The following is a 15,531-nucleotide window of genomic DNA, read 5'->3' as shown; positions in this document are numbered from 1 at the left end:
GTGTTTATGTTTAGCTGTTGCTAAGAAACAAAGAAAACATTGTTTTTTAGACATTGTGAAAAGCTAGGTTTTTTTGGTGGGCAGTGTAATGTAGGACTTCATTACGCAAGCAGAGACGGTGTTTCCTTTTTAGGGTGTATCTTGTTTTGTTTGGTGACAGTAAAAACAGTCGGTTGTATCTGTGGTTTGTTGTCACAGGTCCTGTGGTCAGAGGACCGACAGTACAAGTGAGAGGTCCTGTTGGCGTCACCATCCAGGCTGCAGCCAATCAGAAACAGAAACTGAATGACCCAGGAGGTGGAACTTTCAAGTAAGACTCAAGCTCAAATTGTGATTGAACAGAAGGAAGGCTTAAATGAAACAGGTTTTAAAAATGGTGACATTTTGTTAACCCCCATTGTTTTAAGTGTTGAAACATTTAAACTTAAATATTCCTCTTAATTGTTGAACCAGAATTTGGTTAAACAATTAATTGTTTTCATACTGAAACTGCAATTTTCTAATTGGGGAATTTTTAATGAGATATTGATTGTAATAACACAGAGCTCATGAACTAGCAGTCTGGCGCATTACTACATAAAGTCCACACAAATTAATGTGCCAGAGGACAAAAGGCCTGGAGCTCAATTTATAAGCAATATAAATGTTTATATTCTATTCTATTTTAACTTTTTTCAAACTCCAGGTACCCTTTGCATTGCATTAAAGTTCCATGATGAATTGATCAATAGAGATTATTCATAATTACATAGAAGAAAAATGTTACATTAACTTGCATTAATAGTTAATGTTTTTTTCCCCCAATTTTGTCCTGTAAAGTTGCCATTTTTGAGAGATGAGGTTTTGTTAAGGCAGCAATATAATAGATATTAGATAAAATTTCCCAAATCATTCAGCCTTAATGTGTGAAAAGTAAGAATAAATGTGTATAAATTGCAAAAAAATAATTAAGGAGTTGATCTAGATCTTTGGGTCTTCTCAATAAATTATCAGGTCACTATTGATTGTCAAAAAAAGACATACATTTGCCTTTACTACAGACATTTTTAGAAAAGGCATTTATCTCCTACATTTAGGAAGCCAGTTCATTCCATCTCATTTTCATTGGCTGTCGTCGTGAAGATGATTCATTTCAGTAAATATCACACTGAAATGCCATAAAGTTCAAGCCATAAAGCATCACGGGTGAAATATTAAATGATTCACCAAGCTGCTGTCCATGATCCTGTAAACCACTAGGGTGCAGCATTTCTCTTAGAGAGAGTCCCTGTAAGAGCAGAGAGATGGGATATAAGGGACCAAACAGCAAGTGATGGAATTTATTTATTTATATATATATATATATATATATATACATACATACACACACACACACACACACACACACACACACACACACACACACACACACAAAATAATTAATCCGATAAAATTTGTGATGCAGCATGTTAAAGAATTTGCTTGTATATGTATTGCAGGGATGATGATGACATCAATGATGTGGCGTCGATGGCAGGTGTTAACCTGAATGAGGAGAACGCTCGAATATTAGCCACGGGCTCCGAGCTGGTGGGCACACAAATCCGTTCCTGCAAAGATGAGACCTTTCTGCAGACTAACTTGCTGCACAAGCGCATCCTCGAGATCGGTATGAAAAATACCCTGAAACACTGTCTTGTAGCGGTTTATACATAAACATGAACCTACTTACACACAGCACTCTGATTTTAGGTCTGGAGCTGATCAGATTTCCCTTCCAAACATGGTTGAAAATCCAAGACATGTTGTGTGGAGTTAATGTAGCCAACAAGTTATAATGAACAAAAGTGAGTTGTATAGCTAAAACAATATCAGCCATGACACTGTCATAAGTACTAGTAGTATAAGTTCAGACAGGATTAGTTATACATGAGAGAGTGCGGTGATGTCATTTTACCACCAAATGTCTGTAATGGTTATAACCAGTTCACATGGCATATGAAATCTCAGTATAAATGACAGATGGGTGTGGCTACTTGATTTACTCACTGCCTTTACTCCAGAAAAATAATCGAAACATTTAATTTACCCATTATTCTGTTTGCCCCAATTATCTGTCTTGCTGTGAATGTGCTGTCACTCTAGTATTTTCATTAGCTTGAGAAACCACAGCGAGCAGCCATCACCACAAAAAATGAAACATTTTCTCTGTAATCAAACACTTGAGGAGGGCAGCTCAACATGGATATATATATATTCCGTTACTTGTTGGCTGCGCCAAGTGCCCTGGCTGATCAACTGCTTTTAGGGTAAGAGGAAAATTGTGTGCACTTTAGCATGTCTGGAAGAATCTTTATACTTTTGATAGAATCCGCATGAGGATGCAAATGTGCTGTAGACTGGGGTTATGCATAAAAGTAAACAGAACAATAATTTCTTGTTAAATAAATTAGGATTGTCTATTACAAAAATGTAGGTAACTGGCATGGTTGGTGGCAGTGAGATGACTAGTAAGCTAGCACACCAGTAGGCAAGCTGGCCAACTCACCTTCCATAAACAGTAAAAACACACGTAAACATAAATATATCAGATAATTATATATTCACCACAGCATTGTACTACTCTCTGATCTGCAGCAAAAAAAAAGTACATAACTGGCAAGGCTAACATTGAATTGTGTCCAGCTGCAGTTAGCCATGAAGCTAACATCACAGTTAGAAAGCTGGCACTCATCTAAACAAAGTGTAAAACCACAAAAGGAAATATAATACTATAGCATCCTGACTGGATGTGTAATATACTGTTTTTTTGTGTATGTGTGTGTGTTCATTTAAAGTCAGTGAGGGAGAAAAGTTCAATATTTCTGCTTAGACTCTGTTTAAGTTAGTGTTTTCTCAAGTTCAGTGCTATGAGCAGTCCCTTCAAAGCTCAGACCAGCTATTTCTATTAATAGATGGCACAAATTTGCTTAAATTTTGCATATGAAATTTATTCATCCCGGAATGTGAAATCACTCAGCAAATTCCATTGAAATGAATCGATTTTCACTTAGGAACATTTACTGGTAAGTGTGAATGGGCTTTTAGGTTTCTTCTCTTTTAAATGATATTTGCTCATAGCTCCTCCATGTGGATAAACTTCAGATCCAAAGTGGTGTTCCAAAGCCTCGTCTGTTTGCTTTAGCAAAACAAACAAACAAACAAAAACCGTTTTTCTGTTGCTTAAGCTGAGACACATTTGTAATTAGTATTTTCAAAATTTTACTACACATCCGAACCATTAAATGCTAAAGAAGAGACACCCCCAACAGAGACGGTGGAAGATTCACTCCACTCTGGCATAATGGTTTATTAATGCTCCTTTGTTTTAACAGTAAAGGGAATGAAGCATTGCATGTACATATTATTTTACATTAATTAGCAAACTGTTTAATTCCTCTCTAGTTCTGTCAGTTCATCATTACCATTGGCTTAGTCTTTGGTCTTTGCCTATATTTGATTACCTGGGCCTAGTACACTCAACTTCACACACGAGGCATATTCAGAGTCACAGCATCCATGTCTGGTTTAGAAACACCATGAGTTGACCTTCACTGTGATTGCACCCACATCTTTATGGGCTAACTGCAGCGTTATGATTGCAGACTGAATGCCAGAAGCACACAGAGCCTACAGCAATAAGGGGACTGTCCCAGTTACTCCTTTTAGCCTTCCGTAAAGTCCACTAAACTTCTAGTGCACTTCCACTGGCCTCTCACTCACTCTCTCTGTCTAATGAGTGCTTGGCGTAAGCAAGGCTCAGCCATCCTCAGGCTGCATATGAATACTTTATGGGCCTCCTTCTGATGCCTCTCTGTCAGTTTGTCATGTGTGCTGGACCAAGAGGAAGCCCCAGGCACTCTTCCCGACAAGGTCACAGCCATACACAATACACCCGCTCGTGCTGAGCCATACAAGACACATGCAAAAGAGGAGTAGGAATGGATTAATGCACACATGCAAACAAATATGACAAATGTCAGCAGAAAACATATTCATGCATTCGGTACCTGTTTGTTTTGTTGCTGTAGTAGATTAAAGATGTGTGTGTGACAGCAGAAGCCAGCAAGCTGGTCAAAAAATGTCTAAAATATAAGAGATTCTAATATATAATTACCCAAATAAAAATGAAGGCAGTTAAAAGTCCAAGTGAAAGGATAAAAATTCTTATCTTATTTTGAAACAACATAAATACTGATGGAAACATGTTTGTCAAGTAATTTAGATCAGTTAGAATAGCATATATATATATATATATATATATATATATATATATATATATATACTATGTATAAATATATATATATATATATATATGCTATGTATAAATATTCAATATTTCATCAGTATTTTATCAAATATGTCATGTTAATCCACATAGTGGGAGTGGGAAATATAGCAATATGTATCGTTTTCCTGATAAATTACTTTTCAGAACATCGTGGACATTAACAGGTCTTTGTCATTCCTAAATGTAACTTGTATACACTGGAACATAATGTCATTCTTTAAGCCACATCATGCAACAGCAGCATATTACACAGGGCTATATAAAGTACAGAATAATACAATAAATATACCGAATAATACATTCACAAGACACTGAATGCACAGAACAATATACATGACAATTATGCATGATGGTAGCTAGACAGGACAACAAAACAATATACACAAATTGTGGTCACACAGCAGCATTCAAGGGTTAGATTTCAGTACTTCAGTACTACATCATTTCACTACTTCAGCACTACATCAGTGCTTAAAGAACACTGACCAAGAACATATTTCATTACAGAGAAGCTTTCCGTTTTCATTATGGAAAAGTATTTCTAATTGACCATTTGCAAAATTCTAAGAAAGTCCAGACATCCTTACTCATTGTTTGTGTGTCCTTCAAAGTTTCCGCCACCTGGTATCATCTGTGACTTGTACAAACAGACTAAAAGGGAAAATTTAGAAGCACACAAATCGGTATGTTTTAAGAGCATTTCCGTGCAGAAATAAACTGGTTTTACATAATATTCAGTACATTTACGGCATGCATGTTTGAGAACTGACAAAGTAAGCATGTAGACCAGTTTAAAGCAAAAGATTCTGGAAACCATTTTTACCTTATGCAGAGCAGGGAAATCATTTAGTAACTTACCACTGTAACCTCAAGATTTCATGTCTAACAGCGATGAGGTTTGAAGCTAGGTAGTGTAGTGTTATTAGCTGGGGAGGTGTCATCTTTTACATGACATAAACTTTAATTAAACAGTAAATAAAGTGGCACATGGACTAGTGCATTAATATTTACCTTTGCACATTGTTTTAATCACAAATGCAAATGCTGCACAGTCCTGTTTAATCTAACTGGTTTGTCAAGCTGTCAGCAGCTAAATCATGAAAAGCTAACTTGGGTAGCTGTGTCATCTTATTGCGCATTGTTCTTATTGTTCATTGTTATAATCGTTGTCCTGTCATGCTATTTATTATTTGACATATTAAAGTGACTTTTAGCAAATTTAGTAACATAGATAATTCTTAGCTTACCTTTTGATCAAGAATCATTATTTGTTCAAAATCATAGTTGATTCATTTGGTCTATGTAGACCAGCATAAAATCATAAAACCAGCATAAGATCTTGGTAAGTTTTTTCTAAAAATGTAATGCGTTCTTCTGTTTTCCAAAAATTGGAAGTAAATTCCCACATAAATGGCAAGAAACATGTTGAATTATGTTTAGCTGTTAAGTGTATTTACAGTGGTAAGCTGAAAAGATGCTGCTATACAAGTCAATACCATACGATATACTGTGTTCACATGTCCATAATAAAAAATCATTGTATTCATAGTTTTAGAGTTCTAAAATGTGGGACTACTATTTCTTTGGTCTGATCCAATTGATCAGTCCTCAGAAAAAGAACAAGGATCATAATGAATATTGAGTAATTTTGCCAAATAAACAGTCCCTACCACATGTTGTTTTGTTGCTTTAAAAAAATTAAGCTTAAGAATATCACAGCCCAAACCTACAGATTGGAATTATTTGTAGATTTGTGATCTTGTTCTAATTTTTCTCAATTGGACCTACATAGAAATGGATGGTTGTGTTTTCACCCTTTGCAGAAATTAAAGTCAAACGTTATGAAAGTCTTATGATTGCTGCACAAGCTGCAAAAAAAAAAAACAAAACTACAAAGTATTACATTTTGACCATGGTAGATTTCAATTACTGCACTCATGTATATTACATTCAACACATTTATGAAGCCAGGCGTTTGCTCGTTTCCAGATAAGATTATGCAGAGGGAGAGAAAGGTAGAGGATCAGGGAGAAGTGAAGGGTTCTGAGGACCCCTCTCATCTCAACACTCCTTCCATTATTGTATTTAAGCAAATTCTCTCTTTCCCTTGCGTTTGATTTAGTATACAGTGCATACCAATGAGTGCCGGGGGTTATGTGCTATTACATGCAGCCTGGCTGCGGTTGTTACACTGTCGCCGGCGGCTGGAGTGTGTTAAAAATGTAAATCTTCCTCTGGGGGAGATGTGTGTATGTATGATGGCTTCAGTGTAGATGGATAGAGAAGAGAAGGGGGAGCAACACTGTATAGCACCACCTGCTGGACGTGTTTTTGTGTTTGACTATGACTGTGGTAAGTTGTTTTGATGGTCAGCTGAGGTCATCAGGGGAAAAACAGTAATGCATACTGAAGAGTTGATGTCTAATATCTAGATCAGGACCTCCAGTTGTGTGGTCCATCCAACAGTTTCATGTTTTTCCTGCTCTAATACGTTACATTTGAGCTTTGACTTGACTTTTGACTTCATTCAGCTTGTGAAGGACTTGATTGTTAGCTAACGCAAGGACACTAAACAGTGCCCAACAGATTACAGTACTTTTTTTACAGTACAGTACAGTACTGTAGCTTATAAATGCACCTCACCCAAGCAGTTTGTTGTAGGAGTGCATACTAAATCAGTGGCCAAAATATTTTACGTGGGATAAACTGGAGAGTTTATGTATAAGTAGGCTTCTCAAACGATTAATATTATATCGCATTAATCACATTTCTCTTATTTGCTACAATTTGACATTAAAATTTGCATTTTGTTCTAGTTACAGGAGCTTAATCAGAATGTGTTTAATACTTTTACTAATTCCGTATTTCTTTGCATTTATTTTTTGTCCTTTGAGCTCAGGGTTTAATCATTTTGAATATGATGAAAATATGATGCTTGTTCTTAATGGCTGCTTTGCTACAAATTAAATAAGTGTAGGGTGTAAATATAAGGTAATATCTGACTTTTGGGCAGTACCATATATCATATCTACAGTCAGTATATGGTTGGAACGCCTCCTCTATATATATATATATATATATATATATATATATATATATATATATATCTGCCACTACTATGCCATCATTCACCTGACGATTGTTAACAGTAATTGTTAAGCCTGTTTTAGATATGTCACCTATGTAAAATGAACAATCCTACCCACTGCACTTCATGTTGATTGCACTTTTTTTTGGTTAAAACTAAAATGTGACAATGTGTGTTAACACTTATTGCCATCCAGATGTTTTTTATCTTTGCACCTGTAGTTTGCTGGCACCTTGTCTATTTTCATTGAGTTGAATGTATTTCTCTTTCATTTCAGCGCGAAAGTTTGGGGTGAATGAGGTTGGGGGGGACGTGGTGAGTCTGGTGTCTCACGCTGCTGAGATGAGGCTCCGCACTATGTTGGAGAACGTCTCTGCTCTCGCCCAACACCGCACGGACTCCTGCAAGGTACGAGCCGCCGCCAGCCACCAGCATGCACATCAAAGCCAGATGCTAAACAGGCTTTCTGGCTAACGTTATCCTGTTACCTGAGCTTGAGCCCAGTCAAACTCCCACACCTAAACTTAACCACAGTGTGGCATGCAAATTGCAAAAAGCAAAATTGTGGGAAATATAAGCAGAGTTTCTCCTCTACATCAAAGCAGTGATTACTGTCTTCTGATGTCTGTTTTATGCTTAGCAGGCTCTGACTAATGCCTGCTGTCATTACTGCATTTCACTGATAACTTAGTTTAGTATCTCTATTCATAAATTCACCTGAAGCTACATTTGGGGCATATACTGCTCGCTGCAGGAGAAATAGGGCAGATGATTTAAATTGGGTTTTCACTGGTAAACATAATTGTAGGAATGTCTTCCCCCAAGGGAAGGTCTCTGTGAGTGTGACAGGTTCATCATGTTTTTATAGTTAGTTTGTAGGTGCATAGTTAAAGGAACGTGTGCAGAGAGGAGGTAGTCATTTATTTTCCTGTGATTTTGAAATGCCTTCGCTGTGTTTCTGCGGATCCAGGCAGTTGTCATCAGCCGAAAGCAGGGCAAACTTCACCGGTGACAGGAAAAGTTGCCCTGCCAGCACGGCACACAGCCTTGCCTCAGAAAAAAAAAGAGAGAGAGAGACTGAGAGCGACAGATGAGAGGCAGAGAGGAGTGCTGTTACTGCTGCTAACAGGCTACAGCCTCAGAAGTGTGTACGTGTTCCTCCGTGGGCTGCCTGGCTTTGGTCCTCATCTGCCGCACTGCTTCACCTGGGAAGTGAGAACAGAGCTTTGCAAGCGAGCTCGTCGGGGGCTGCCTCCAAGAAGCTGCGAAACAAACAATTATCCCATTAACTCTGGGTGACCTACTAACTTCTCCTCACTTCAGTCATGCAGGGTGGGGGTGGGGGGGCAAAAAATAGCAAAAGTTTTGGTGGAGCAGAAGTTAAGGCGTTTGTTGAAAGTGAACATGATGTGAAAATGTGTGTTGATTGAGCTCAGCCCGTGTTTTCCTCTTCCAGGATGAAGAGCGCTATGAGCAAGCGTCAGATGTGAGGACGCAGCTGAAGTTCTTCGAGCAGTTGGAAAGGCTGGAGAAACAGCGCAAAGACGACGAGGAGAGGGAGATCCTGCTTAAAGTAGCCAAAGTGAGTCAGAGAACTGACCGTTAAAACAATGGTTCAGTCCAAAAAATCTAATGGTTTGTGAGAAATATCAAATTTACCTGATTTGACCCCTACACCAAATATAGTAGAGCAGTTAAAACTTGTTTAGTGTCTGAAGTTTGCTTCTTCTGCACTAAAGCTATGAAGCTATCATCTCTGAAGTGTAAACAAAGCCAGCAGTTCACACTCTAAGAAAGGGCCCCGATTACATTTAGGTCATTAATTCATTGGCCTTAATTAAGCAACAGAAACTTTTCCCCCTTTTTTTTAATAAAGCTTTCCATTTCTTTTCTGGACACATGAAAAATGAACTGAAAAAATGAAAAGCATGATATTGTTCATCTCCCCCTCTAAGAATAACTTTGGCAAAATTTATAAATGGTTGGGGAAAGTTGTTGTGTGTTTTTTTTTTTTTGTTTGTTTTTTTTTTAATATAAGGTCAGATAAACTGTTATTCAGTTGAATCTGTAATGGCAAAGCCAGAGAGACCCAGGCAGTCTTCAGTATCAACAAACAGCCAGCAGTACCTTCCCAGCATGCATTTCCTCCATTGAAGTTTTGTTCCATAAACTAAGGTGGGGGTGTATTGGGATCCCCCACAGGAGAAAGCGAGCAACATGAAAGCAGAGGTAATTAGTTGACTTAAACAGCATCGGCAAGGATGATGAAGATGATGATGATGATGGTGATGATGACGTCCCGTTCCTAAGCCTCCTCGTTAGATTCCCAGTGCTGCGTCCCTTTTCTAATTAAGCAGTCGAGTAATTAAGCTGTCAGCCAGGAGATAATTGCTCTTGTGTTGCTCTTCCCTGATTCACCACCAGCACTGTTTGTGAGTTAAGCTGACCTATTTATATGCACAGCAAGCAAAATTATAGGAAGATCTGGCTACTGGAGTTTGGTTAACCTTTTCACCAGTGTCAGAATTTTTGGATTAATTATTCTTGTTCCTGACGTTTGATTACTTGTTTAACTGTGCCTGTAATTCTGCTGTTTTTTTTTTTTTTTGTTTTGTTTTTTTTCTCCTCCCTTTGCAGAGTCGTTCCAGGCAAGAAGACCCTGAGCAGGCTCGGCTTAAGCAGAAAGCTAAAGAGGTGAGCCTAGTGGAACAACATAACATGGCATGTGTGCAGTCGCATGCAAAAGTTTGGATGCTCCAAGTCAAATTATGTTTTGTTGATTTTTTTTTTTTTTTTTTTTTTTTTTTTTTTTTTGAGTGAAAAATATTTATTTAGTGAAAAATAAGTTACATCCTCAACAGAAACACACTTCTACACAATTTAATCTACTTGAGTGTATTGTAGTTACTGTTGTTAGCTGAATTTAATATATTGGGGTTAAAAAAAGCTGTGGCACACTATATATTTTAGTTTTTTAGTTACATTTTTTGTTAAATAGAAAGTGTACATTTAAAATAAAAAAAATGTATTTGTGTTCTCTGTAGAGGATGTAATTTTTCCTCTCTTAGAAAAAAACCTTGACTGAGGGTGTTCAGACTTTTGCGTGTGACCGTAGTTCCTCAGTACATACAAGAATGCACTTTTACACTTTTTTGACTTCACTTCAAATGCATCCAATCAGCCAAGACATGTTTCCTGCTAACAACTAATAAAATCTTTTATTCCATCAGTTAGTGTTGTACTCTACAACGTCTTCTTTACTGCAGTGTGTTTCTGAGTGAAGTGCAGTATCAGGGAGGGTCTCTGAGTTTGCTGAATATTTTATCTCGATTGTAGGTTGGGGAGGTGGGAGGGGGAAGTGAAACGTGATATAATTGGTTAATATTTTCTGCCCACTGATGCAATAAGACATAACCAAACCTCAGAAGAAATGTTAATGGGGGAGGAATGTCATCAGATTTTGGTAGAAGATTGAGAGAAAATGAATTTTGTCTAATAAATAGTACGGTGTGATGTATTGTGGTGAATATGACCAGGGGCATGAACTAACAAGGTAAAGGAGACCATTTTGGTTTCAGGTTGTCTAAGTAATCTCAGATAGACTTAGGTATGCGATTTATATAATGCTAATTGATAATAATGTTCCTGCTTACTGAAATTAGTAATTTAGATTGATCTATTTGTGAACCACATTTGTATTAAATGACCCATCGTGTGTGAAGACTAATCCCGTAAATCTGTGCCGCAGAGATGCTCGTTTCATTCCGCCTGAGTAGTGCTAGTTTCAGCACTCTGTCTTGCACCTGAGGCCAAATTGAGATTTAGAAAGATCACTTCATGAAGCCGCCTTTACATGTTCAGTTTGTTTATTTATTTATTTTCAGGTCAGAATGTGGCTACAGTAATGAGAGCATGAAGTGAACTCTGAGCTATTTGTTTTGAATTTCAGCAGTGTGCCAGTTCCTCATGTTGTCCAGGGCATACTGTAAATGGCCTACATCATGGGGAAAAATTAATCTCTTGCTTTTTTTTTTTTTTTAAATTTAAGATTATGTGGCAATATGTAAACATTGTTACCATTTCAAAACATACCATTCACTCCCCAGCCCATACTGTTCATATATGGAAACTAAGGGGCTAAAACAGCCGTTTTACATCAGTTCATTTACATATAATCCCCCTATCCAACATGCAACATTTTAGCCCCGCCCATTCATATTAAAGTTCTAAGCATTGTTTCAGCAGTGAAACAATGAGCTCGTTTAGCTTATATAAGTCTTAAAGGTACAGTAACAAAAACGGCCCATTTAATTCTAGTGGATAAAGAATAGTTAGAATAGTTGCTGTGCAAAGATGAATTAAGATCGTTTTGGGTACATAAAAGCATGCAAATGTTGTAAGTTGATCTCAGTTGAAAAAAATAAAATACAAAAAAATATAGGATATAGGCCCTTTAAAGCCCAGACTCATGCACAATATACACACGTCCTTCTTCACTTTTTAATCCTTTAGCCAGTCATGGTGGTGACAGAGGGCAGTTTGTACTGGGCTAGACTGGTATATCATTTGTCTGATTGATAGTCAGACGCTGTTGAGTTTCTTTGAATTTATTAGTATCAGTGGAAAAAACAGCACTAATAATGAATTTTATAAAAGAAAACCACATTTGCTTATGAAATGCTTTTGTTTACTATGGAAATGTACTTTTAAATTTGCTCGTTTGTGAGAGTTGAGTTTCTTACCTGTTTTAAGATTAAGCTTTGTTATATTTAAGTAGCTTGTTTCCTCCTTGTACTAGGACTTCATACGTTTCTGCTGTTAGACTTTAGAAAATTCGACAATTTGATCTGACGAATTTGATGTTTGTCAGTAAAGCCCAATTTAAATTAAAAAATTGGGTTCTGTTTAAAATTTTTCTTTCAAGTCAGAATCAGTTTCAATTGTTATCACTCCATTTGAAGTTCCTACAGACAAACTGAATTTTGTTGGACCTCATGAAATGACTTGGCTGTGAAATGATATGAACCGGTTTTAAGCCAATTTATTATCAGTGCTGTTTGTTGCTCTAGAAGCAACCAGTGACGAGACCGTCTATCTTCTGGTCCATCTGTAGTTGTGTGCTTTTAGTCAGTGTGTTTGCGTTTACCTACTTTTGTGTAGCTCGAGCTCATTAAGGAGTCACCTTGCTCTTCAGACAGTAATGGCCTCCTGCGCCCCCTGCAGGCAGTCAGGGAACAGCACCCTGAAGCAATCACTCCACATGTTAATATCGTTGCAGCATATCCAGCAATCTCAAGCGGGCGCTGGCGTTGCCGTCGGTAATGTAGCTCTTAGTTTCGTGTCCTTGACTTCAATAAGCTCCCCTAATTGAAGTGCTGCGTTCCGCACTCTCCTGCACGTTTATTAAGCTTTTGCTCTGGGGCCAGTCATTGTAGAGCTGGACAGCAGATAAGGATCAATAGGGATAGAGAGAGCAGCGCTGCTGGCATCGCTCTCTCCCTCCATTGACCTTTTGGAAATGATTAGAGATTACAAGCATTTCTCTCTCTCTCTCTCTCTCTCTCTCTCTCTCTCTCTCTCTCTCTCTCTCTCTCTGTCTGTCTGTCTGTCTGTCTGTCTGTCTGTCTGTCTGTCTCTCTTTTTATTTGTCTTTTTCTTGGTCTTTGTGTCTTCCTCTGTCTGTTCCTCTTTTTTATCTCTATTTATTCTTCTCTATATCCTTCTGTCTATCCCTCTGTATGTGTCTATCTCTCTCTATCCCTCTGTATATCCTTCTGTTTATCTATCCCTCGGTCTATTACTTTATCACTTTCTCTATTCCTCTGTCTCTTTATTCCTGTCTGTCCTGTCTATCACTCTGTCTATCCATCCCTTTATCCCTCTGTCTATCCCTCTGCCTGTCTGTTTCATTATGCCATTATTATCTCTCTTTAGTCTTTTGTCCATCCCTCTGTCCATCTATCTCTATCCTTCTGTTTGTTTATCTCTCTTTTTATCCATTGTCTGTCCTTCTGTCAGTCTCTCTCTCTCTCTTTATACCTTTTGTCTATGCTTGTATACCTCTCTGTCCCTCTGTCTCTCCCTCTTGTCATTATCTGTCTATCCACATCTAATCTCCTTTTCCTTCTTTCTTTTTCACTTTTTGACTTCAAGTTATTCTAAAGCTGAATAAGAAGCTTGATCAGTTACTGTTACATTCCATCAATACTCACTTTTCAAATGATAAAACAAGAGAAGCTGCCGTTTAAACAGAGCGAGTGCTGAGAGGAGTTTGAGCTGTGTGATGGAGCTCAGTCATTAGGGTGGGTTGGGGAGTTAGTGCAGAGCGCTGGATTACAGATGGCGTAACTAGGTTCCTCTTTCACTCCTCATCAAATAAATGAATATGAAAGCGAGGCACCGCTGTGGCTGCGGGCGCTGAGGAGATCTGCGCCGACACCAAGCAGTCTCTCTGCTTCTAGAACCTTCTGTTTAGCCCTAATAGAGTCGCTGTAGCGCTCGTGTGTTGACAATTCTTTCTCAGTGCTCGCTCACTGTCCTCTGTGCCCTGCAGTCATCTTCACCGGAGCTGTCAGATTCAGCTCAAAGTTCAGCCACCAGGCCGCCATCGTGTGTGTATGTGCTTGGAGAAACCACACACACACACACACACACACACAAACGCACACACTCGCACATGCGCAGGCGTGTGTGTGTGCGTGCATGTGTTGCCTGGTTTCTCCAGGGTAACCATGCGTGTGCATGCAATGTGCATGACTTCCCTTTAGATTAGCATAACCCTGACTTAATTAGCATGTAAACGTTGCCTTGAATTAGCTTTTTGTCAATTTCCTCTCTTCACCACAGCAAATCTGTTTGTACAAAGAGGGAGGGTGCAAATATTTAGACACACTAGAGGTTAATAGTGGCCAAAAAATGACTTCATAATGCAAAATAATCTGCCTATGTAATTGTGTACCTTTATAGATTATATATTATATTATATAGATTAATCTTTTCAGAAATCAATCTTTTTTGGATTATGGCTAGAATCACTTCATGTCTACAGCTTATGTCTGCCCCTCACTACAGGAGAATCTGCCTGATTTTGAGGCCAAATCACCCCAACAGTCAGTCGAAAAAAGGCATTTTTCCAGTTTTAGGTGAATCTCAAACTATTACCTTCCTGGATTATCCTGTGTTGGGGGGTGTGCAAAATCCAGTCTTTACACTTCCAATCTACTCCTAGTCCAGTCATGGCAGCTTCAATTTTGAACACGTTCAGTGTGTACAATTCACTATCTGGAGTTGTACACAGATCAGCTTATATGAAACATGGTCTTGACATCACACTTGAGTTAACCAGTTGGACCTGAACTGAATGAAAAGATGAAATTTTCTTTATTTAAATACCACCACTGTGACGGTTTATTCATAACGTTTCTATGGAAAACCTTTTTCTGGCTGGATGCTTGAACGCTGGGTGTTTGATTGCTTCTGATTGGTCTGACTTCTCTACACACCATGTGCAAGCTCTTTGTTGATAGGGTTTTATTATTATTTTTTTTTTTTTTTTTTTTTTTTTTTTTTAGAGATTTACCCATTCAAAACTTGTACTTATGTAGTCTATAATTAAAATTTCAGCTCTTGCAGTTTGAGTATTGCATTCTTTCAAGTTGCAATTTTGTTCTAAAAACGGCCCTCCTACTTATTAAAAGTCAGAATAAAATAAATTTTATTCTGACTTTTAATAAGTAGGAGGGCCATTTTTAGAACAAAATTGCAACTTGAAAGAATGTTTTAAAACTGTTTTAAAAACTGTTTTAAAAAAAAAAACAAAAAAAAAACAAATTTCTCACTTCTTTTTTTTCCCTTGTTGAATGCATATATACATGGAGACCACAGTCTGTATGTCATTCATCATGTTTGTGTTGATCTAAAGTCGTGCTTGTTCACGTGAAATTCTTTGAGCTTGAGGTTGGATGGGACTTTGGTTTGTGAATATGATCTGAAAGTGTGTAGTGTTTTATTTTGAGAAAATCTTATAGTATGGTGCCTAGGAGTGGGTAATATGACAATCTTTCATCGTTAATTTGATTAATTACATCACAGTAAGCTTTTCTGAATATGTTGTGAATCTCATCAGTAGATGCTA

General features: G+C 37.8%; 1 protein-coding gene across 3 annotated transcripts in view; it reads left to right on the top strand.

The window, feature by feature from the left end:
- The window catches only part of si:dkey-219c3.2 (transcription initiation factor TFIID subunit 4), a 46,641-nt gene that overhangs the window by 5,402 nt on the left and 25,708 nt on the right, over positions 1–15,531 (top strand). For all 3 annotated transcript variants that reach the window (XM_017690287.2, XM_017690285.2, XM_017690288.2), the window contains exons 9-13: positions 199–310; positions 1,479–1,648; positions 7,675–7,805; positions 8,854–8,979; positions 10,035–10,091. In XM_017690287.2, coding sequence (XP_017545776.1) covers positions 199–310; positions 1,479–1,648; positions 7,675–7,805; positions 8,854–8,979; positions 10,035–10,091 — 596 coding nt within the window. The remainder of the gene's footprint in view (positions 1–198; positions 311–1,478; positions 1,649–7,674; positions 7,806–8,853; positions 8,980–10,034; positions 10,092–15,531) is intronic.

The sequence above is a fragment of the Pygocentrus nattereri genome, chromosome 8 (assembly GCF_015220715.1).
Source record: "Pygocentrus nattereri isolate fPygNat1 chromosome 8, fPygNat1.pri, whole genome shotgun sequence".
Classification (NCBI taxonomy): Eukaryota; Metazoa; Chordata; class Actinopteri; order Characiformes; family Serrasalmidae; genus Pygocentrus; species Pygocentrus nattereri.
The sequence above is the reverse complement of the archived record's forward strand: the minus strand, read 5'-3'. Positions and strand labels throughout refer to the sequence as shown.